Below are 21,781 nucleotides of genomic sequence, written 5' to 3' on the forward strand. Positions count from 1 at the left end.
AATGAGATGAAAGCTCATTGACCTCTCCTTGACTTGCCAGCAGTCAGAGCTTGAGGATTGCTGGATTGTGGTTCCAGAGACCTGATTCACAGCACTGGACTTAATATTCCAATGATGGTGTCGTTTAAACATGTACTTTTAGGCGGATTATGGAGGCTGCTCAGGGACTTAAGGATTTTCAGGGGTGCTCAGTTCTTCACTAGTGACCATTGGCTTCTAGTCGCAACCCTGACGTTGCGGATGAGGTGCCCCAAGGAAAGATGACCCTGATCCAATCAGACTGGATGTCAGTTGCCTTTGGGAGCTTGATGTCACACAGCTGAGCTCAAGGCTACTCTTGGCCTCTCGAGCTCCTGAGTCTCTCTAGGATGAATTCAAGTCAGTATAACGGCGGCTGCCGTGAATGCATCCCGAGGTTACTGAGGAGGAAAGGTCTCATCTCAGAGGAAATCATTGACACCAAGACTTTATGGCAAAACTGAGCTGAACAGGAGACTGAGGCATGAGGCTGCAGGGGTGATGTGAACAGTTGCAGAGGCCAATGGAAAAGAGTAGAGGGCCACTGGGGCACAAGCATTGCCCACCTGGCTTACAGGGTCATATAGAGCCTCAAGGCAGCTGCATCCTCTACAGGCAGTACACAAGCTGCCTGGGAAAGCACCAGGTGTATGTGAGATCCAGACTGAGATGCTCAAGATGAGCGGTGAAGCCTCCCTCTTGTGGTTGCATGGTCTCATCTGCTCTGTATGGAGAACAGGTATCATCCCTGCCAACTGTAAGAGAGGCATTGTTGTTCCAATCTGGAAGGTAAGGGCGATGTATGGCAGTGTAACAGCTACAGGGGTATTACGTTTCTCTCAGTGCCAGGCAAGGCCCTTGCACTGATACTATTGAGAGAGATCCGTGATATGCTGCTCCAACACCAGCAGCCTGAACAGCCAGGCTTCACACCTAAGGAGTCTATAGTAGACCACATCCTAGCACTTCGTGTCCTCACTGAGCACTTTTAGGAATTCAATCAAAGGGTGCTGGCAGCCTATGTTGACTTCCCGAGGGCGTTCAACTCAGTCAGTAGAAATGCTCTCTGGAGGATTCTGGAGCTCCGTGGGATCTCACATGTGCTCGTCCAGCTTCACTTAGCCCCTACGCTCTTCAGAACCTGTATGGACTGGATAAAGGGGCAGGTAACAAGTGACAAACTGTGGAGAATAAAATGTGAATTACACGTGAATAGTGTCTAAAGAAAAAAATATCTTACAACACACAGTATTTAACATTTATTCAAACCATCAGAACTCTCTACAGACCAAGAATACCATGTTTCGTTAAGTACTTATACTAAAACCACTACAGTTATTACTTTGTATTAGGTTTTACTACAAACTTACTGATGATTTTCAAAGTAGATAACACATTTTTGTCTAACATTAGCTGTTGAACACTGCAGCCCAAAGGAGCAAGCTTGAGCCAGAAATGACATTAGAATTAAATGGGACACCTTTTGACTCAGTTACAACTCAATTCATATTAGTCGGTGATTACATGGAAAATATGTCAATTTTGTACAGTTCTGTAGTTCTGTAGAGGATCTGTTTTAAACTAATACATAGAGTCTCAAGGATTCACAACATCTGTCAGATCTGAGAGGTTTTCTACCCTGTGGTGTGAGCGAAACAGTCTTTCTGTCCTCCATGGGTTCATGTCAACAACAGAACTAGAATCTGTCTCAAGGCTGAAATGTTTCTTTCTAGAGTTATGACCATTAAAAACAATAAATAAAAAATACAAACAGTTCTTGTATTCCTGTAAAAAAAAAAAAAACATTGAAGTATTGCATCATTGATATGGTTTCTCTCTGTGAGACTCAGAGTAGCGTTACATCTCATATCACCAAAGATTATTCATATCTCAGAGATTAAACATTACTTGTGTTCTCTCACCTCCTTACAATTATCAACACAATCTTTGATCTCAGGTTCAGAAGAGTCGACACTCATGGCCTCAGTCTCTAGGTGTAAATAACTCTATGCGTCAAATTTGGATGCTGGTTCTGATCTTCCACAACCCTCTTCATCAGCTCCTGTTTCTGACTCCATTTACTCCTCAGTTTGGTTCTGAAGCCTTACTGTCATCACACTTGTGAGTCATTGATACAGCTGAGGAAACTATTAGTCAAAAGCACTCAATCGGAATGGTGTCAAAGCACTGTAAAGTGCCAAATAAGCTTTTTCAGAGAATAATTAAACAAAGTAACAGCAGCTAAAGATTTTCTCTCTCTTGTCGAGTGTGAAGAAACATATGTCTGGTCAGAGAACGTTGTCTGTTAAATCCTTTTCCACACTCAGAGCAATAAAAGGGTTTCTGTTCACTGTGAACCAACACATGTCTGGTCAGGTCAACTCTTTGGGCAAATCTTTTACCACACTCTGTGCATTCAAAGGGTTTCACTCCCAAATGAATTCTCCTGTGTTTGGCCAAATTACTCTCAAGGCTAAATCTTCTGCCACACTCCAAGCAGCTGAAGAGCTTCTGTTTAGTGTGAACTAACATATGTCTGGAAAGACAACTGTTTTTGTTAAAACTTTTTCCACACTCAGAGCACCAGAAGGGTTTCTCTCCTGTATGATTTCTCTCGTGAGCAGTCAAATAAGTTTTAAGACTAAAACTTTTACCACACTCAGAGCATCTAAAGGGCTTCTGTCCTGTGTGAACTAACATATGTCTGGCCACAGAACCTTGTCGGGTAAATCTCTGACCACACTCAGAGCAGCTGAAGGGCTTCTCTCCAGAGTGTGTTCTCATATGACCCTCCATATGATGTTTTTGGGCAAATCTTCTACCACACTTTGAGCAGTCAAATGGTTTCTCTCCTGTATGAATTCTTCTGTGTGAAATCAAAGTTCTTTTTAGGCTAAATTTTTTACCACACTCAAAGCAGCTGAAGAGCTTCTGTCTACTGTGAGTCAACATGTGTGTGGTTACAGAACTTTGGCGGGTAAATCTTTTACCACACTCTAAGCAGCTGAAGGGTTTGTCTCCTGAGTGTGTTCTCATGTGGCCCTTCAAATGATGTTTAAGGGTAAATCTTTTACCACACTCTGTGCAGTCAAATGGTTTCCCTCCTATATGACTTTTTCTGTGTATGATCAAAGTACTTTTAAGGTGAAATTTTTTACCACACTCAAAGCAGCTGAAATGTTTCTCTTTAGTGTGAACTAACATGTGTCTGGACAGATACCTTTTAATGCTAAAACATTTACCACACTCAGAGCAGCTGAAAGGTTTCTCTGATGTGTGAGTTCTCTGATGGTTTGTCAAATCATCTTTCAGGTTAAATTCTCGACTGCTTTCAATGGAGCTGGAGAGTTTCTGTCTAGTGTGAACTATCATGTGTCTGGTCAGATTTCCATTGTGATTAAAACTTCTTGCACACTCAACACAATTGAAGGAGTTCTCTCCTGTGTGAATTCTCATATAATGTGTAACATGACATTTTTTGTTAAATCTTTGACTACACTCAGAGTAACCAAAAGGTTTCTCACTAACACGAGGTGTCCTAAAACTTGCCAGAGATTGAGGAAGCTTAAATCTCTTACCATATTTTGAGTGTCTATAGGGTTTCTGTCTGGTGTGATCTAACGTGTGTTTAGTCAGATTTCTTTTCTGGTTAAATCTTTTCCCAAAAACAGAGCTGCCAAGGGGTTTCTCTCCTGAGTGTATTCTCATGTGTCTGTTCAAACTTGCTCTATAGGAAAATCTTTTACCACACTCAGAGCAGCCATAGAGTTTCTCTCCTAAGTGTATTGTTATGTGTCTGGTTAAACTTGTTTGATATGAAAATCTTTTACCACACTTACAACAGCTGAAGGGTTTTTCCGCTTTTTGAATTATTGCATATTCTTTTGGATGCCCTTTCTCTCTGAATGTTTGAACAAACTCAGAGGAGTGATGTGTTTTCCTATCAGTCTTCCTTCTCTTATTTTTGATGGATTCCACAGAGGCTAAACTTGTCTGGTGTCTAGATGTCCCTTTCCAGTCAGCACTGTCATCAGTCTCAACCTCAGAGGAGTCCTCTCTCTTGACCTCAGTCTCTGGCAGTAAATCCCTCTCTGGATCATAGTACCTGGCTTCTTCTGGTCCTCTACAGTCCTCTCCATCAGCTCCTGTTCCCATCTGTTCAGACCGTCCCTGCTGAATCTGTGAGGACTGAGGATTCTCCTCATCCTCTTCAATCTTCACAGTGACAGGAATGAAAGTGAACTTGATCATGTTGGCATTCTCTGGTTGGTGATGCTGCTCTCCCTCCTGATTTATCTGCAGTTCCTCTGGTTCCTCTTTAAAGTGTGGAGACTCTGTAATCTCCTGGTTCATGCTGGAGCCTTTCTCCTGCTCATGGAAAACCTCTTCTTTACCCATTGAAAGCTGCTGGGCCTCCACAGGAAAAAACTTAAAAATAAAGAAGCACACATTTAGTAAAACATGTTATATATAAAAAGTGATCCTAGACACTATTAAGTTTAATAGTTTCCCCAAAAAATACAATTTACCTTAAATCTTCTATGACATGAGATGCCTCAGTTGCTTTCACTGATTGTTGGGGGTAATGGACATGAAATGTTGACCTTTATGTTCGACACCTCAAAGTTAGCCCATTTGGTGGCTGTGCCATGTGTCTGATGTGCACCAAACCCTGACATATGGGAAGGTGTGAGGGCCTGTTCAGTGCTGCTTGCAGCCTTAGTTTATTTTCATCTTTGATGTTTGAGTCCTGACATTGAGAAAAATGCTGACAAGAGTCATGTTCCTTGTTGCCTGAGCATACTTGGCCAATAAAAGTGTTCTGATTTCTCACCATGTCATAGCAAAGTTTGGATCCTGATTCTTTCTCAGACAAACAAACAGAATGTGGGTAAACCGAGAAAGTCATCAATGTTGCTCCAGCTCCTGTAATCTGTTTCCTTCTCGAATTTTGGCTAAAAACAAGATAATATCCTTCATTGTTTAGATCAGTGGCTCTCAACCTTGGGATCAGGACCCCATTGGGGGACGCAAGATACTGAGAGGTAGTCTCTGGAGGCCTTTAAAAAAACTAAGACTCATTTTTAAATTAAACTGCTGCCACTTTACATATTTTTTTTTTTACCAAATTTTAACCCTTTTTCATCATTTTCAAAATCATTTTTAACACCAATTTAACACATTTCTGCCACTTAAAACCCATTTTGTCTAATTTGAAACTGTTCCATCACCTTTTTCTGCCAGTTTTTGCCACTTCTAAACCAATTTTTGCCACTTTCTACCTATTTTTGCCTCTGTTGACCCACTATTGCCTCTATCAACCCCTTTACATCCCTTTTTGCCCATTCTAACCACAGTTAACCCATTTTTGCCAGTTTATATCCATTTTTCATCCCATTCCACCCAATTTCCACCATTTTTTTGCAAGTTAAAGCCATTTCAGCCACTTTTTAATGCTATTTTTGTTTTTTTTTTAATCCATTTTTTCTTCAGAAATCCAATTTCACCACCTTTTCACCATTTTTGCCATTTTTAACCAATTTTAGCCATTTTTAACCCATTTTAATTATGTTTTTAACAAAAGATTTCTTCATCTAAAGAAGGCTAAATGAATAAATAAAGATATTTGTTTCTTTAATAAGAGTGGTTATTATTCAGGTCAAATATAAAATATGGTTTTCACAGCTTAACTTCACAATGGACCATGGTTTTGCTGACCTCCATGGGCCCCTAGTTTGGCTGGGTTCCAGACAGCCCCCCCCCCCCGTGTTCGACCCCCCGTGTTCGACCACCTCCAGGTACAGTGGGGTTCCCTGGTCTCTGGCACCTTTATTATGGGGGTCGTGGGCTGAAAAGGTTGAGAACCCCCGGTTTGGATCAAAGTTTTCTTCATAAATAAAACAGGTAAAGGTAACTCAAAGGGTGATGAAACTCCTTGAAAACACTGATTTAAGTTGCATGATGAAATGTGTGGCAGTTTGAAGAAAATAGTGGGAAAGCTGATCATTTTGTTTTTCATTAGTCATCCTCTACAGATGACGCATAGAGTCGCATTGCTTATTAAAAAAAAGATTCTTCAAGGGTGAAAATGACTGCTAAACAGCGTCACACTCCTCGGTTAGTTATAATAAAACGCCACAGGTGGAGCTAACTGGAGGTAGGTGAATGACAAAAGATAATATTTTTGAAGAAATAAAAGCATGTTCATTGATAGTTTTATTTAAAATGTGCCGTTTGAGAGACACGCAAGAAAACATCCCACAAGAGTTACTGAATAAAGAGTTATTTAAGTTCAGACAACAGATGTATTATCAGGAGCTGGCTGTGGCTAACACTTCGTTAGCTAAAGGCTCAGCTCTCTGAAACATTTATAGTTTAAAAAAGAAGAAAGAAAACAAACCTGAAAGACCCTGAAACACGAACATTATACAATTATCCAAGAGTCGAAGAAGGAAGTCCACTCTGAACATTTTTCGAGGATTTATCTTCTCCTACAGGATGCTAGCTCATCCAACAGTGGCAACTGCTCGGCAGGAACAAGTTCTCCTAACCCGGAAACACAAACACCACTTTCCGGACCCCCATCTTGCTTTCACAATAAAAGGGAAGCGTTACATTTATTTTGATCAATTTTATTTTTTTTAAGAAGTGACAGAAATTCCCATTTGGCAAGTCTCAAACAACAAATCAAACTTGCATTAAAAGACATATAAAAACACCAAATACATGCATACAAAAGAGGAGAATGTTAAAGCAATTAAGTAGTTTTATATAGTGTCTATGAAATATAAACTAAGTAAGTAAATTTAGGGAGGTAGCATGCTGAGAAAAGGTGAGACAGGTGTCTAACTCAGGGATTAAAATATTCAATCTGCTCTATAAGATGACACCAGGTGCTGAGTGGTAAATATACGCAACACATGTCCAAGTATAATTGGTATTCATTTATAAATCAGAAAAAGAAGGAAATTATAATGTGGCTCACACAACATTTAAAATCTAAGTCATCAGAACACTTTACAGATCAAAATTGTCATGAGTCTGTTAAATATTAATACTACAACTACTACTACATTCCTACTATATTCCCTAAACCATTTAGATAGCATTAAGAGTTTATAACACATTTTTGTTTAATATTAGTTGTTGCAAACTGTGGTCCAAAGGCGCATGCCTGCTCAAGAAATGACATTTGAATTAAATGTGATTTTATATATACATTTAAAAAAAAAAAATTTTTGACCAAGACATTGAAGCTCAGGTATTGACAACATCTGTCAGATCTGTGAGGTTTCCTACCCTGTGGTGTGAGTGAAAACGATCTTGCCATGCTTAATGAGTTCATGTCAACAACAAAAACTGGGCTGAAATATCTCCTTTATGTGCAATATCTCCTTTATCTCCTTCATAAAAGAAAACTATAAACAAAATCCATAAGGGTCAGAATGATGTCCTTGAAAATAATCTGACTGTCCTTCAGTAAGTAAAAATGTTGGCTAGTGTGGGGGCAAAAACAGAGGTTTAGTCGAGTGTTGGTCTCTCATTTATATAAAGATATAAATATATATACATGGCTGTAGCATAGGGGAGAAAAGGGTACTGATTACCCGGGCCCCAAGTAAGGGGGCCACCTTGAGAAACCTATAATGAAAAGGGTATTTTTTAATTATTTTTTTTCTTGGTATTAAGTGTCATTATTGAATCAAAGCAACTAAATTAATTGGTCAACAGACGGAAATCTGTATCAAATGGAATAAAATGAATACTGGGAGGGCACTGCTCATCCCTTAAAAATGTTCAAATGGTGTAGTCCAGAACTGTGAAACAATGCAAGTAAATCTAATTTAACCATAGCAAAAATATTCCTCATAAATTGAGATATTATGGTTCAAAATTACATTAAAATGCATAGATATTTGTAAAAAATTACATAATATTTGTTGCTTGTCTAGCTGTATAAGTGTGCCCTGTGTCATATTATTTCTGGGGACCACAGTGTCATTCAGACACTGCATTTGTTGTGAAATATAAAAACTGGTTTGATGATCTGTAACATTTAAGTGTAATAAATATGCAAAAACATCAAACTAGTGTGAACTGACATATGCCTGGAAAACCATTTCTTTTTGTTACATCTTTTACCACACACTGAGCGGTCAAATAGGGTTTCTCTTGTCTGAATTCCCCTGCGTTTCACCAAATTGTCTTCACAGCCAAATGTTTTACCATAATCAGAACAAGAAATGAGGTTACTTTGTCATGTGAACTAACATGTGTGTGGTCACAGAACTTTTTCTAGTAAATCTTTTACCACACTCAGAGCAGCTGAAGGGTTTTTCTCCAGAGTGTGTTCTCATGTGGTCTTCCAAATGATGTTTATACACAAATCTTTTACCACACTCTGTGCAGTCAAATGGTTTCTCTCCTGTATGAATTATCTTGTGTTTTGTCAAATTGCTTTCAAAGTTAAATTTTTTACCACACTCTGTGCAGTCAAAGGGTTTCTCTCCTGTATGAATTATCATGTGTTTTGTCAAAGTGCTTTCAAGGCTAAATGTTTTACCACACTCTGTGCACTCAAAGGGTTTCTGTTCTGTATGAATTCTTTTGTGTTTTGTCAAATTGCTTCTATAGCTAAATGTTTTACCACACTCAGAGCAGCTGAAACGTTTTGGGTTAGTGTGTCCTAACATATGAATGGAAAACCATTTCCTTATGTGAAATCTTCTACCACACACTGAGCAGTCAAATGAGGTTTCTCCTGTCTGAATTCCCCTGCATTTGGTCAAATTGTCTCCACGGCTAAATGTTTCACAATAATCAGAACACGTTTGAGCTAATACATGTCTGGTCAGAGAACTTTGTCTGGTAAATCTTTCACCACACTGAGAGCAGCTGAAGGGTTTTTCTCCAGAGTGTATTCTCATGTGGTAGTCCTTATGATGTTTTTGGGCAAATCTTTTACCACACTCTGTGCAGTCAAATGGTTTCTCTCCTGCATGAATTCTCCTGTGTTTTGTCAAATTGCCTTCAAGGCTAAATGTTTTACCACAGTCAAAGCAGTCGAAAAGTTTCTGTTTAGTGTGAACTAACATGTGTGTGGCAAGATAACTTTTCTTGCCAAAACATTTTCCACACTCAGAGCAACTTAAGGAATTCTCTGCAGTGTGAGTTACCTGATGTTTCATCGCTTGATCTGTCGTGTTCAATCCTTTGCTGCACTCAGTGGAGATGAAGCGTTTCTGTCTGTTATGAATTAACATGTGTCTGGTCAGATTTCCATTTCGGTTAAATCTTTTACCACACTCAAAACAGCGGAAGGGCTTCTCTCCTGTGTGAATTCTTAAATGATACAAAAGATGATGCTTTTCGTTAAATCTTTTATCACACTCAGTGCAGCCAAATGGTTTCTCACCAGTATGACTTTTCTGTCTGTTATGAATTAACATGTGTGTGGTCAGGTTTCCTTTGTGGTCAAATCTTTTAGCACACTCAGTGCAGCCAAATGGTTTCTCACCAGTATGAGGTTTCCGTCTGTGATGAATTAACATATGTCTGGTCAGGTTTCCTTTGCAGTTAAATCTTTGACTGCACTCAGTGCAGCCAAATGGTTTCTCATCAGTATGAGGTTTCCGTCTGTGATGAATTAACATGTGTCTGTTCAGGTTTCCTTTGTGGTTAAAACTTTTTCCACAGTCAGAGCAGCCAATTAGTTTCTCACCAGTAAGAGGTCTGCTGTAACTTGCCAAACTACACTCAAGTCTTAATCTCTTACCACTATGAGGGCGTCTTTTGGGTTTCTGCTTCATGTCAAATAAAGTTTGTTTAGTCTGATTATTTTGGGGGTAAAATTTTGTACAAAACTCAAAGGTTTTCTCCACTGAGTGTGTTTTCATGTGTCTGTCCACTGCTTTTTGATAGGAAAATCTTTCGCCACACTCAGAACAGCTGAAGGGTTTCTCTCCAGTGTGAATTCTCATATGATGTCTGAGATGACCTGCATGGTAAAATCTCTTACCACACACAGAACAGCTTAAAGGTTTCTCTTCAGTGTGAATTCTCATATGATCTCTTAGATGACCTGGATGGTAAAATCTTTTACCACACACAGAGCAACAACGTGATTTCCTACCAGTCTTTCCACTCTTATTTTTTATGTTTTCCAGTGAGTTTACACCTGAATGGTGGTCTGTTGTCTCCACCCAATCAGCACTGTCATCAGTCTCAGCCTCAGAGGAGTCCTCACCCATGACCTCAGTCTCTGGTTTCAAAACTCTCTCTGGACCGTAGTACCTTGCTGCACTTGGTCCTCCAAAGTTTTCTCCACCAGCTCCCGCTTCCACATGTTCTGTTTGTCTTTGTTGAAGCTGTGAGGACTGAGGTTTCTCTTCATCTTCTTCAATCTTCACAGGGACAGGAACCAAAGAGAACATGCTGATACCCTCCTCCTTACTACCCAACCACAGTTCCTCTGGTTCCTCTTTGATCTGTGGAGGCTCAGTAATCTCCTGGTTCTGACTGGACCCCCTTTCCTGCTGCTCTGTGGAAACCCGTCCTTTACTCACTGAAAGCTGTTGGACCTCAGCACGAACAACTAAAACACAAGGGCACACATTTAGTGAAACTGATTAATTACTATATTGCCAAAAGTATTCACTCACCCATCCAAATAATTGAAATCAGGTGTTCCAATCACTTCCATGGCCACAGGTGTATAAAATCAAGCACCTAGGCATGCAGACTGTTTCTACAAACATTTGTGAAAGAATGGGTCGCTCTAAGGAGCTCAGTGAATTCCAGCGTGGTACTGTGATAGGATGCCACCTGTGCAACAAGTCCAGTGGTGAAATTTCCTGGCTCCTAAATATTCCACTGTCAACTGTCAGTGGTATTAAAACAAAGTGAAAACCACTGGGAAGGACAGCAACTCAGCCACCAAGTGGTAGGCCACATGAAATGACGGAGTGGGGTCAGCGGATGCTGAGGAGCATAGTGCGCAGAGGTTGCAAACTTTCTGCAGAGCCAATCGCTACAGAACTCCAAACTTCATGTGGCCTTCAGATTAGCTCAAGAACAGTGCGTAGAAAGCTTCATGGAATGGGTTTCCATGGCCAAACATCTGCATCCAAGCCATACATCACCAAGTGCAAAGTAAAGCATCGGATGCAGTGGTGTAAAGCACGCCACCACTGGACTCTAGAGCAGTTCTCTGGAGTGACAAATCACGCTTCTCCATCTGGCAATCTGATGGACGAGTCTGGGTTTGGCGGTTGGCAGGAGAACGGTACTTGTCTGACTGCATTGTGCCAAGTGAAAGGAACTCTGAATGCTTCAGCATACCAAGAGATTTTGGACAATTCCATGCTCCCAGCTTTGTGGTAACAGTTTGGGGATGGCCCCTTCCTGTTCCAACATGACTGTGCACCAGTGCACAAAGCAAGGTCCATAAAGACATGGATGAGAGAGTTTGGTGTGGATGAACTTGACTGGCCTGCACAGAGTCCTGACCTCAACCTGATAGAACACCTTTGGGATGAATGAGAGTGGAGACTGAGAGCCAGGCCTTCTCGTCCAACATCAGTGTGTGACCTCACAAATGCACTTCTGGAAGAATGGTCAAAAATTCCCATAAACACACTTGTGCCTTCCCAGAAGAGTTGAAGCTGTTATAGCTGCAAAGGGTGGACCGACGTCATATTAAACCCTATGGATTAAGAATGGGATGTCACTATATCAGATGAGAGTCAAGGCAGGTGAGTGAATACTTTTGGAAATATGGTGTATATTCAGACAAACACAAAAAAGTGATGCTTGACAGTATTAGTTTCTTAAGTTATCCCTAGAAAGGTCATTTCCCTTCAATCATTGAGAAATATGAATTCATACTGCCAAATATAAACAAAAGTTTTGTCAGGAATGTTTACTTAAAGAGGAAATGTAGACTTTCTCAATTTACCATGAAATTTTTCACTGTACTTGAGGTTCCCGCTGTGTTCAACAGGTACAGGATAGCAGGCTGTAAACTCATTGATCAAACTTTAAAAATAACCAAAACTATCACCACTGACTAATTCTAACTTTTCTGAATTTCCCAGTGTTGGAGGTGCCAAGAACTCAAGATTTGAGACTCATTTGAGACATCATTTTATCTTAGTTTTCTGGCACAGGAAAAAAAAAAAGTGGCTATTGGAGGACTCTGTAATGTACTTTGAAATATTTCACTTTCTTTTATCCTTTTTTCAGAGCCCTGTCAAAACGTCTGATGCCTAAACATACTTGGCTTATGAAGCTGATTCTGATTTCTCATCATGTGATCAAAACTTGTGTGAAATAAACAAGAAGAGATGAAAATGCATGGGTTTTATCAAAATCACATTCCATTAACTATTAACGGCTAAACAGTTTCATCGCTAATTTCAAGAAAGGAGCCTCAAAGGTGAAAATAACTGCTGCATAACATCACACAGTTTGCTTGGTTCACTGCTAAACACAGATACGTGGAGCTAACTGGAGGTACCTGAATGACACAACCATCTCATATGAATGCATGTCCACTGTTGGCTTTCGCACATCACATTTGTGAAAGATTTCATGGACATGCCGTAAATATCGCGCAGGAGTCAGTGGGAAAATAGGAGCCTGACACAGTAAAAAGTTGTATTGTTATCAGTAGCCAGCTGTAGCTAATGCTGCGTGGATGTGAACTTCAGCTAAAAGCTCAGCTCTCTGAAACAATTACAGTAAACAAGTTTAGAGGAGAAGAAAGAAAACAAACCTGAACGATCCTGAAACCCGGACATTTCACAAACATCCAAGAGTCAGCGAAAGAGGAGAAAATACAACTCTTAACGCGTTTTAAGTAAGCTTTCTCTTTCCTACAGGACGCTCAATCATCCAAACACGCGGAAGGAGCAAAGCGTTGAAAGAGCCGTGTAGACCCGGAAACAAAAACACCACTTCCTGCACAGTCATCTGCCCTTCACAATAAAACCTGAACTTCAGTTATACACTGTTACTTGCTCCTAAACCGGAACCAAAACACCTCTTTCCAGACCCCCATCTAGCCTTCACAGTAAAATGGTAGCGTTAAATTTTTTTGATCATTTTTTTATTTCTAAAAAGTGACAGAAATTCTCATTTGGCAAGCCTGAAACTACAAATTAAACTTGCATTAAAACACATATAAAACACCAAGTTAAAGCAGCGACTGGTTAAGTAGTTTTATATCATGTCAATTTGTTCAGGGTTGTTATTGTAGAAAGTTTGAAGGGAGGTAGCATGCTGAGAAAAGGTGAGACAGGTATCTAACTCATCTCTCAGGGATTAAATTATTCAATCTGCTCTATAAGATGCCACCAGATGCTGAGTGGTAAATATACATAACACACATACAAGTATAATTGGTATTCATTTATAAATCAGAAAAAAAGGAAAGTATAATGTGGCTCACACAACATTTAAAATTTAATTAAGTCATCAGAACTCTTTACAGATCAAAATTGTCATGAGTCAGTTAATTATTAATACTAAAACCACTACAATTACTACTACATTCCTACTATATTCCCTAAACCTTTCTGATAATGTTAAGAGAGAACACATTTTTGTTTATTACCAGTTGTTGCAAACTGTGGTCCAGAGGAGCATGCTTGCTCAAGAAATGACATTTGAATTAAATGTGATTTTATATACAGTGCTTAACAAATTTATTAGACTGCCTGTCTCAGAGACCATCCAGCATCATGAAGTGCTTTAATGGGGACTCTTTCATTCTCAGTGAGCTCTCCACATTTTACCATTTTGAACAGGAATGAGGAATTTCAAACTGAATTTACCTTTTTATATCCAAATTGGAGCCAGCTCACTGGGCTTCTCCGAGAAGTCAGAAATTAATCAAGCATAACATTCAACCACTAAAACTCATTTTTCTCTTCAGTAATGCAAGCAAATAACTATGATTTGACATATTAATCAAGAAATAATAATGTGCTTTACTATTTTTTCAGTTTTTTTGTAAATCAGTAATTTTGAAAATTCATGGATAACAATAATAATTCTATTTTAGCATTAAAAATATCATTTTGGTTAAAGAGCTTCTGCATATTAGTGTTAAGCCATTGCAGAAAAATAAAAAAGGATTTTGGTAATTACAAATGCTGTTAATTTAGGGCAGCTGTGGCATAAACCTTACTTTGGGTGGTGGTCTAATAAATTTGTTGAGCATTGTATATATATTTTTTTATATTTTTTGACCAAGACATTAAGGCTCAGGTACTGACAACATCTGTCAAATATGTGAGGTTTCCTACCCTGTGGTGTGAGTGAAAAACAATTTTTCCATGCTTAATCAGTTCATGTCAACAACAGATCCAAAATCGGTCACAAGGCTTGGAAAACGGAGCTGAAATATCTCCTTGATGTGCAATATCTCCTTTATCTCCATCATAAAAGAAAACTATAAACAAAATCCATAAGGGTCAGAATGATGTCCTTGAAAATAATCCGTCACTCCTTCAGTGAGTGAAAGTGTTGGCTAGTGTCAGGGCAAAAAACAAAGGAATGGCTGAGTGTTGGTCTCTCATTTATTTTAAGATATGTATATATATATATATATATATATATATATATATATACACACACACACACACACACGCACACACACACACTCCTGATCAAAATCTTAAAACCAGTTGAAAAATTGCAAGAATTCGCATTTTGCGCTGTTGGATCTTGAGAAGGTTCTAAGAAAGGTTTAACAATGCAAAAAAAAGAAATGGGAGTGAGATGGAAAAAAAAGCAAATTATTGAAAATAACAACAATTAAACTGAAACAGGCTGTTCATCAGCTGATCAAAATGTCAATTCATCTGTCATCTTCTGCCAGGGATTCACACTGTCATGAATTCCCGATGGCAAAGGCAAAAAGCTTTCTGTCCTTGAACGTGGTCGGATTGTTGAGCTGCATAAGCAAGGCCTTTAGCGACGCGCCATCCCTGCTGAGGTTGGAAGCAGTAAGACAATCATTTTGAATTTCTTAAAAGATCCTGAGGGTTATGGAATGAAAAAAGTCAAGTGGTAGACCCAAATAAATTTCACCAGCGCTGAGCTGGAGGATCTGATTAGCTGTCCATCGAGACACGGGACGATCCTTGACCCAAATTATGGCCGGAACTGGTGCCGACTGCAGTCTAACATCCATCAGACGGCATCTGTGAGGGAAGGGCTTAAAAAATAAAAACGTCTTCAAAGGCCTGGTCTCCCTCAATGCTACAAAATTGCCCATTTGGACATGAACATGGGACATTGATAAGTGGAGGAAAGTTTTTTTTCTCTGATGAGAAAAATGTAACTTTGACGATCCTGACAGCTTCCAACGTTACTGGCAGGACAAGGAGATCCCACTTGAGATGTTTTCTACCCGGCACAGTGGAGGGCTGCTTTTGCCTCCAATGGAACAATGGAGCTTCAGGTTGTGCAGGGGCGTCAAATGGCAGCTGGCTATGTGGAGATGTTGCAGCGGGCATCCCTCATGACTAAGGGCCCTCGTCTGTGTGGTCTTCCAACAGGACAACGCTGCAGTTCACGATGCCCACCTGACAAAGGACATCTTCCAGGAGAATAACGTCACTCTTTTGGACCATCCTGTGTGTTCCTCTAAACTAAATCCAACTGAGAACATTTGGGGATGGATGTCAAGGGAAGTTTACAAAAATGGACGTCAGTTCCAGACAGCGGATGCCCTTCGTGAAGCCATCTTCACCACTTGGAACAACGTTCCCGCTAGCCTCCTGGAAACACTCACATCAAGCATGCAGAAAAGAATTTTTGAAGTGATCAACAAGAACGGTGGAGCTACTCATCACTGAGGCCTTTTTTGAAACCTTGATTTCTGTTTTGAGGGTGTTTTCAGGTTTTTATAAGCTATGGTCTTAAACTTTTGATCAGCTGATGAACAGCCTGTTTCAGTTTAATTGTTGTTTTCGCTAAATTGCCTACTCAAATTTTTTTCATCTCATTTCTATTTCTTCTTTTTGCATTTTGAAGCTCTACTTAGAACCTTCTTAAGATCCAACAGTGCAAAATGTGAATTCTTGCAATTTTTCAACTGGTCTTAAGATTTTGATCAGGAGTGTGCATATATAAGCATTCAGACACTGCATTTTCTATTTACTTGGGATGCGTTCGTGAATTATAAAAATTGGTTTGATGATCCGGAACATTTAAGTGTGATAAATATGCAAAAACATCAGGTAAGTGTGAACTAAAATAGACCTGCAAAAACCATTTCTTTTTGTTAAATCTTTTACCACACACAGCAATCAAAATGGGGTTTCTCCTGTCTGAATTCCCCTGTGCTTGACCAAATTGTCTTCACAGCTGAATGTTTTACCATAGTCAGAGCAAGAAATGGGGTTACTTTGTCATGTGAACTAACATGTGTTTGGTCACAGAACTTTGTCTGGAAAATCTTTTACCACACTCAGAGCAGCTGAAGGATTTTTCTCCAGAGTGTATTCTCATGTGGTCTTCCAAATGATGTTTAAGTGTAAATATTTTACCACACTCTGTGCAGTCAAAGGGTTTCTCTCCTGTATGAATTCTCTTGTGTCTTGTCAAAGTGCTTTCACAGCTAAATGTTTTACCACACTCTGTGCAGTCAAAGGGTTTCTGTTCTGTATGAATTCTCTTGTGTTTTGTCAAATTGCTTCTATAGCTAAATGTTTTACCACACTCAGAGCAGCTGAAAAGTTTGGGGTTAGTGTGAACTAACATATGAATGGAAAACCATTTCCTTTTGTTAAATCTTTTACCACACACTGAGCAGTCAAATGAGGTTTCTCCTGTCTGAATTCCCCTACGTTTGGTCAAATTGTCTCGACAATAATCAGAGCATGTTTGAGCTAATACATGTCTGCTCAGAGAACTCTTTTGGGTAAATCTTTCACCACACTCAGGGCAGCTGAAGGGTTTGTCTCTCGAGTGTGTTCTCATGTGGTCTTCCATATGATGTTTTTGGGCAAATTTTTGACCACACTCTGTGCAGTCAAAGGGTTTCTCTCTTGCATGAATTCTCCTGTGTTTTGTCAAATCGCTTTCAAGGCTAAATGTTTCACCACAGTCAAAGCAGTCGAAAAGTTTCTGTCTAGTGTGAACTAACATGTGTGTGGCAAGATAACTTTTCTTGCCAAAACATTTTCCACATTTAGAGCACCTCAGGGAATTCTGTTTAGAGTGAACTACCACATGTCTAGCAAGATATATTTCTCTGCTAAAACATTTTCCACACTCAGAGCAGCTGAAGGACTGCTCTGCAGTGTGAGTTACCTGATGTTTCATTGCTTGATCTGTCTTGTTCAATCCAATACTGCACTCAGTGGAGATGAAGCGTTTCTGTCTGTTATGAATTGACATGTGTCTGGTCAGATTTCCATTTCGGTTAAATCTTCTACCACACTCAAAACAGCGGAAGGGTTTCTCTCCTGTGTGAATTTTCATATGGTGTGCAAGTTGATACTTTTCGTTAAATCTTTTGTCACACACAGTGCAGCCAAATGGTCGCTCACTAGTATGACTTTTCTGTCTGTTATGAATTAACATGTGTCTGGTCAGGTTTCCTTTGCGGTCAAATCTTTGACCACACTCAGTGCAGCCAAATGGTTTCTCACCAGTATGAGGTTTCCGTCTGTTATGAATTAACATGTGTCTGGTCAGGTTTCCTTTGCGGTTAAATCTTTGACCACATTTAGTGCAGCCAAATGGTTTCTCACCAGTATGAGGTTTCCGTCTGTGATGAATTAACATGTGTCTGGTCAGGTTTCCTTTGTGGTTAAATCTTTGACCACACTTAGTGCAGCCAAATGGTTTCTCACCAGTATAAGGTTTCTGTCTGTGATGAATTACCATGTGTCTGGTCAGGTTTCCTTTGTGGTTAAATCTTTGACTGCACTCAGTACAGCCAAATGGTTTCTCACCAGTATAAGGTTTCTGTCTGTGATGAATTAACATGTGTCTGTTCAGGTTTCCTTTGTGGTTAAAACTTTTTCCACAGTTAGAGCAGCTAAAAGGTTTCTCACCAGTATGAGGTTTCTGTCTGTGATGAATTAACATGTGTCTGGTCAGGATTCCTTTGTGGTTAAATCGTTGACCACACTTAGTGCAGCCAAATAGTTTCTCACCAGTAAGAGGTCTGCTGTAACTCGCCAAATTACATTCAAGTCTTAATCTCTTACCACTATGAGGGCGTCTTTTGGGTTTCTGCTTCATGTCAAATAAAGTTTGTTCAGTCTGATTATTTTGGGGGTAAAATTTTGTACAAAACTCAAAGGTTTTCTCCACTGAGTGTGTTTTCATGTGTCTGTCCACTGCTTTTTGATAGGAAAATCTTTTACCACACTCAGAACAGCTGAAGGGTTTCTCTCCAGTGTGAATTCTCATATGATGTCTGAGATGACCTGCATGGTAAAATCTTTTACCACACTCAAAACAGCCGAAGGGTTTCCCTCCAGTGTGAATTCTCATATGGTGTCTAAGATGACCTGCATGGTAGTATCTTTTACCACACACAGAGCAACAACGTGATTTCCTACCAGTCTTTCCACTCTTATTTTTTATGTTTTCCAGTGAGTTTACACCTGAATGGTGGTCTGGTTTCTCCACCCAATCAGCACTGTCATCAGTTTCAGCCTCAGAGGAGTCCTCACCCGTGACCTCAATCTCTGGTTTCAAAACTCTCTCTTGACTGTAGTACCTTGCTGCTCTTGGTCCTCCGCAGTCGTCTTCATCAGCTCCTCTTTCCACATGTTCAGTTAGTCTTTGCTGAAGCTGTGAGGACTGAGGTTTCTCTTCATCTTCTTCAGTCTTCATAGGGACAGGAACCGAAGAGAACATGCTGATTCCTTCCTCCTTACTACCCAACCACAGTTCCTCTGGTTCCTCTTTGATCTGTGGAGGTTCAGTAATCTCCTGGTTCAGACTTGACCCCCTCTCCTGCTGCTCTGTGGAAACCCGTCCTTTACTCACTGAAAGCTGTTGGACATCAGCACGAACAACTAAAACACAAGGGCACACATTTAGTGAAACTGATTATATATTAAACAAAAAAAACGTGATGCTTGACAATATTAGTTCCATAAGTTGCCCCTAGAAAGGACATTTCCCATACCCAGTCATTGAGAAATATGAATTCATATTGCCAAATCTAAACAAAGGTTTTGTCAGGAATGTTTAATTGAAGAGGAAATGTAGACTTTTCTCGATTCACCATGAAATTTTTCACTGTACTTGAGGTTCCTGCTGTGTTCAACAGATACAGGATAGCAGGCTGTAAACTCATTGATCAATTTTTAAAAATAATCAAAACTATCACCACTGACTATCTTTTCTGAATTTCCCCAGTGTTGGAGGTGCCAAGAACTCAAGATTTGAGACTCATTTAAGACATCATTTTATCTTAGTTTTCTGGCACAGGAAAAAAAATTGGGTATTGGAGGACTCTGTAATCTACTTTGAAATATTTAACTTTTATCCTTTTTTCAGAGCCCTGTCCAAATTCCTTGCTGCCTAAACATACTTGGCCAAAAATGTTGATTCTGATTTCTCATCATGTGATGAAAACTTGAAAATGCATGTTTTTTTGTTTTTTTTTTAATCAAAATTGCATTCCACTAACTATTAATGGCAAAATTGTTTCATTGCTAATTTAAAGACAGGAGCCTCAAAGATGAAAATAACTGCTGCATAACATCACAGTTTGCTTAGTTGCAGTAATGCTAGCCCCTGTTTCACAGCTAAAAACAGATACACCATATTGCCAAAATTATTCGCTCATCTGCCTTGACTCACATGTGAACTTAAGTGACATCCCATTCTTAATCCATAGGGTTTAATATGACATCGGTCCACCCAGCTGTAATCTGTACCCACCCTTCTCTCACCAGCATGTGTGTTGTCCTGTGTCCAACTGTCTATAATGTGTGTATTCTATGTACCTGACAGTGCCTGTAAGAACAAATATCCCTTTGGGGACAATAAAGGTCTATCTATCTATCTATCTATCTATCTTTGCAGCTATAGCAGCTTCAACTCTTCTGGGAAGGCTTTCCACAAGGTTTAGGAGTGTGTTTATGGGAGTTTTTGACCATTCTTCCAGAAGCACATTTGTGAGGTCACACACTGATGTTGGACGAGAAGGCCTGGCTCTCAGTCTCCACTCTCATTCATCCCAAAGGTGTTCTATCAGGTTGGGGTCAGGACTCTGTGCAGGCCAGTCAAGTTCATCCACACCAAACTCTCTCATCCATGTCTTTATGGACCTTGCTTTGTGCACTGGTGCACAGTCATGTTGGAACAGGAAGGGGCCATCCCCAAACTGTTACTACAAAGTTGGGGACATGGAATTGTCCAAAATCTCTTGGTATGATGAAGAAATCAGAGTTTCTTTCACTGGAACTAAGGGGCCAAGCCCTGCTCCTGAAAAACAAGCCCACACCATAATCCCCCCTCCACCAAACTTTACACTTGGCACAATGCAGTCAAACAAGTACTGTTCTCCTGGCAATTGCCAAACCCAGACTGAGCCATCAGATTGCCAGATGGAAAAGCTCGATTCATCACTCCAGAGAACGTGTCTCCACTGCTCTAGAGTCCAGTGGCGGTGTGCTTTACACCACTGCATCTGACTCTTTGCATTGCACTTGGTGATGTATGGCTTGGATGCAGTTGCTCGGCCATGGAAACCCATTCCATGAAGCTCTCTTCGCACTGTTCCTGAGCTAATCTGAAGGCCACATGAAGTTTGGAGTTCTGTAGCGATTGGCTCTGCAGAAAGTTGGCGACCTCTGCGCACTATGCGCCAGTGGTGTAGTCTACGTGATACACAGGTATATGCCATATACCCACTAGAAAAGGTCAATTATTTGCGCATACCCAGTGGTGTAGTCTACAATACGCAGGTACATGCCCTTTACTCACTAAGAAAATGTTTATGATTTCCATATGCCCACTTGATGCACAAATATATGTTATTTAAAAGATAAAAGAAAGTTTTAAAAGATAATTTTCTGACAGCTTTCACACTTTGGTTATTTCATTAAATCAATGATACTCAATCCACAGCTCTCTAGCTGCATGTGGCTCTTTAATGACCAGTTGTGGCTCTTTTAAGGCTTACTTTTAAAAAAATCCTCCCAAAATACTCTATAAAGGTGAAAACTGTCAGCAGTAAAGACTCACTGCAATAAGTCATATCAATAAATCTAAGTCCACACACAAACAAGACAGACTTTAACTTCCAAATTCAAATGAAAACTTGTGTATTATTACAGGACAAAGGAACGTGCGTAAAAGAGCACAGAGGAAGTCCACTGGTGGCGTGTCCCTTCAGTAAATTCATTCATAGAGGCGTGCTGTCTTGTTCAAGGTGAAGCCTCCAGTGCCCTCGTTTTTAATACATTTCTTCGGTCACTTACTGCCGATGCTCTCCCATACTCGTATTTGATGATGACTTTTGCATGTGTATCATCAACGAGCCAAAGACACATGGATCACATTTTGAAATAATGTAAAACTGAGTAAAACTTGCCAAACGTGGGTGTTTCATTTAATCTTAAACGTACTAATGATAAATACTGTCAAAAGGGCAGAAACAGAAAAATGAAAGCAACAAACTGGCAGAACAATCTGTGAGGGGGGCTGCAGTTGTGAGGCAGGGATGGTTTAAGCCATATGGAGGCCCAGGGCAAAGACCAATATGGGGACCCTCCCC

The 21,781-nt window shown here is 39.9% G+C and overlaps 3 protein-coding genes across 3 annotated transcripts in view; all 3 read right to left on the reverse strand.

The window, feature by feature from the left end:
- Nucleotides 1-1,385: 1,385 nt before the first annotated feature.
- Nucleotides 1,386-6,542, reverse strand: LOC121523768 (oocyte zinc finger protein XlCOF6-like). The gene is made up of 2 exons (XM_041808798.1): nt 6,419-6,542; nt 1,386-4,446 (listed from the first exon to the last, which is right to left on the reverse strand). The coding sequence occupies exon 2, from the start codon at nt 4,414-4,416 to the stop codon at nt 2,260-2,262; it is 2,157 nt and encodes a 718-aa protein (XP_041664732.1). The 5' UTR covers nt 4,417-4,446; nt 6,419-6,542; the 3' UTR covers nt 1,386-2,259.
- A 134-nt stretch (nt 6,543-6,676) lies between these two features.
- LOC121523766 (zinc finger protein 708-like) lies at nt 6,677-12,916 on the reverse strand. Its single transcript, XM_041808794.1, has 2 exons — nt 12,794-12,916; nt 6,677-10,612 (listed from the first exon to the last, which is right to left on the reverse strand). Exons 1-2 carry the CDS (start codon nt 12,816-12,818, stop codon nt 8,268-8,270), a joined length of 2,370 nt encoding a protein of 789 aa, XP_041664728.1. The 5' UTR covers nt 12,819-12,916; the 3' UTR covers nt 6,677-8,267.
- A 3,241-nt stretch (nt 12,917-16,157) lies between these two features.
- The window catches only part of LOC121523760 (oocyte zinc finger protein XlCOF6-like), a 7,255-nt gene continuing 1,631 nt past the window's right edge, over nt 16,158-21,781 (reverse strand). The window contains exon 2 of the mRNA XM_041808788.1: nt 16,158-19,067. Coding sequence (XP_041664722.1) covers nt 16,432-19,067 — 2,636 coding nt within the window. The 3' untranslated portion in view covers nt 16,158-16,431. The remainder of the gene's footprint in view (nt 19,068-21,781) is intronic.

This window comes from Cheilinus undulatus, linkage group 16, assembly GCF_018320785.1.
Source record: "Cheilinus undulatus linkage group 16, ASM1832078v1, whole genome shotgun sequence".
In the NCBI taxonomy this organism is placed as follows: domain Eukaryota; kingdom Metazoa; phylum Chordata; class Actinopteri; order Labriformes; family Labridae; genus Cheilinus; species Cheilinus undulatus.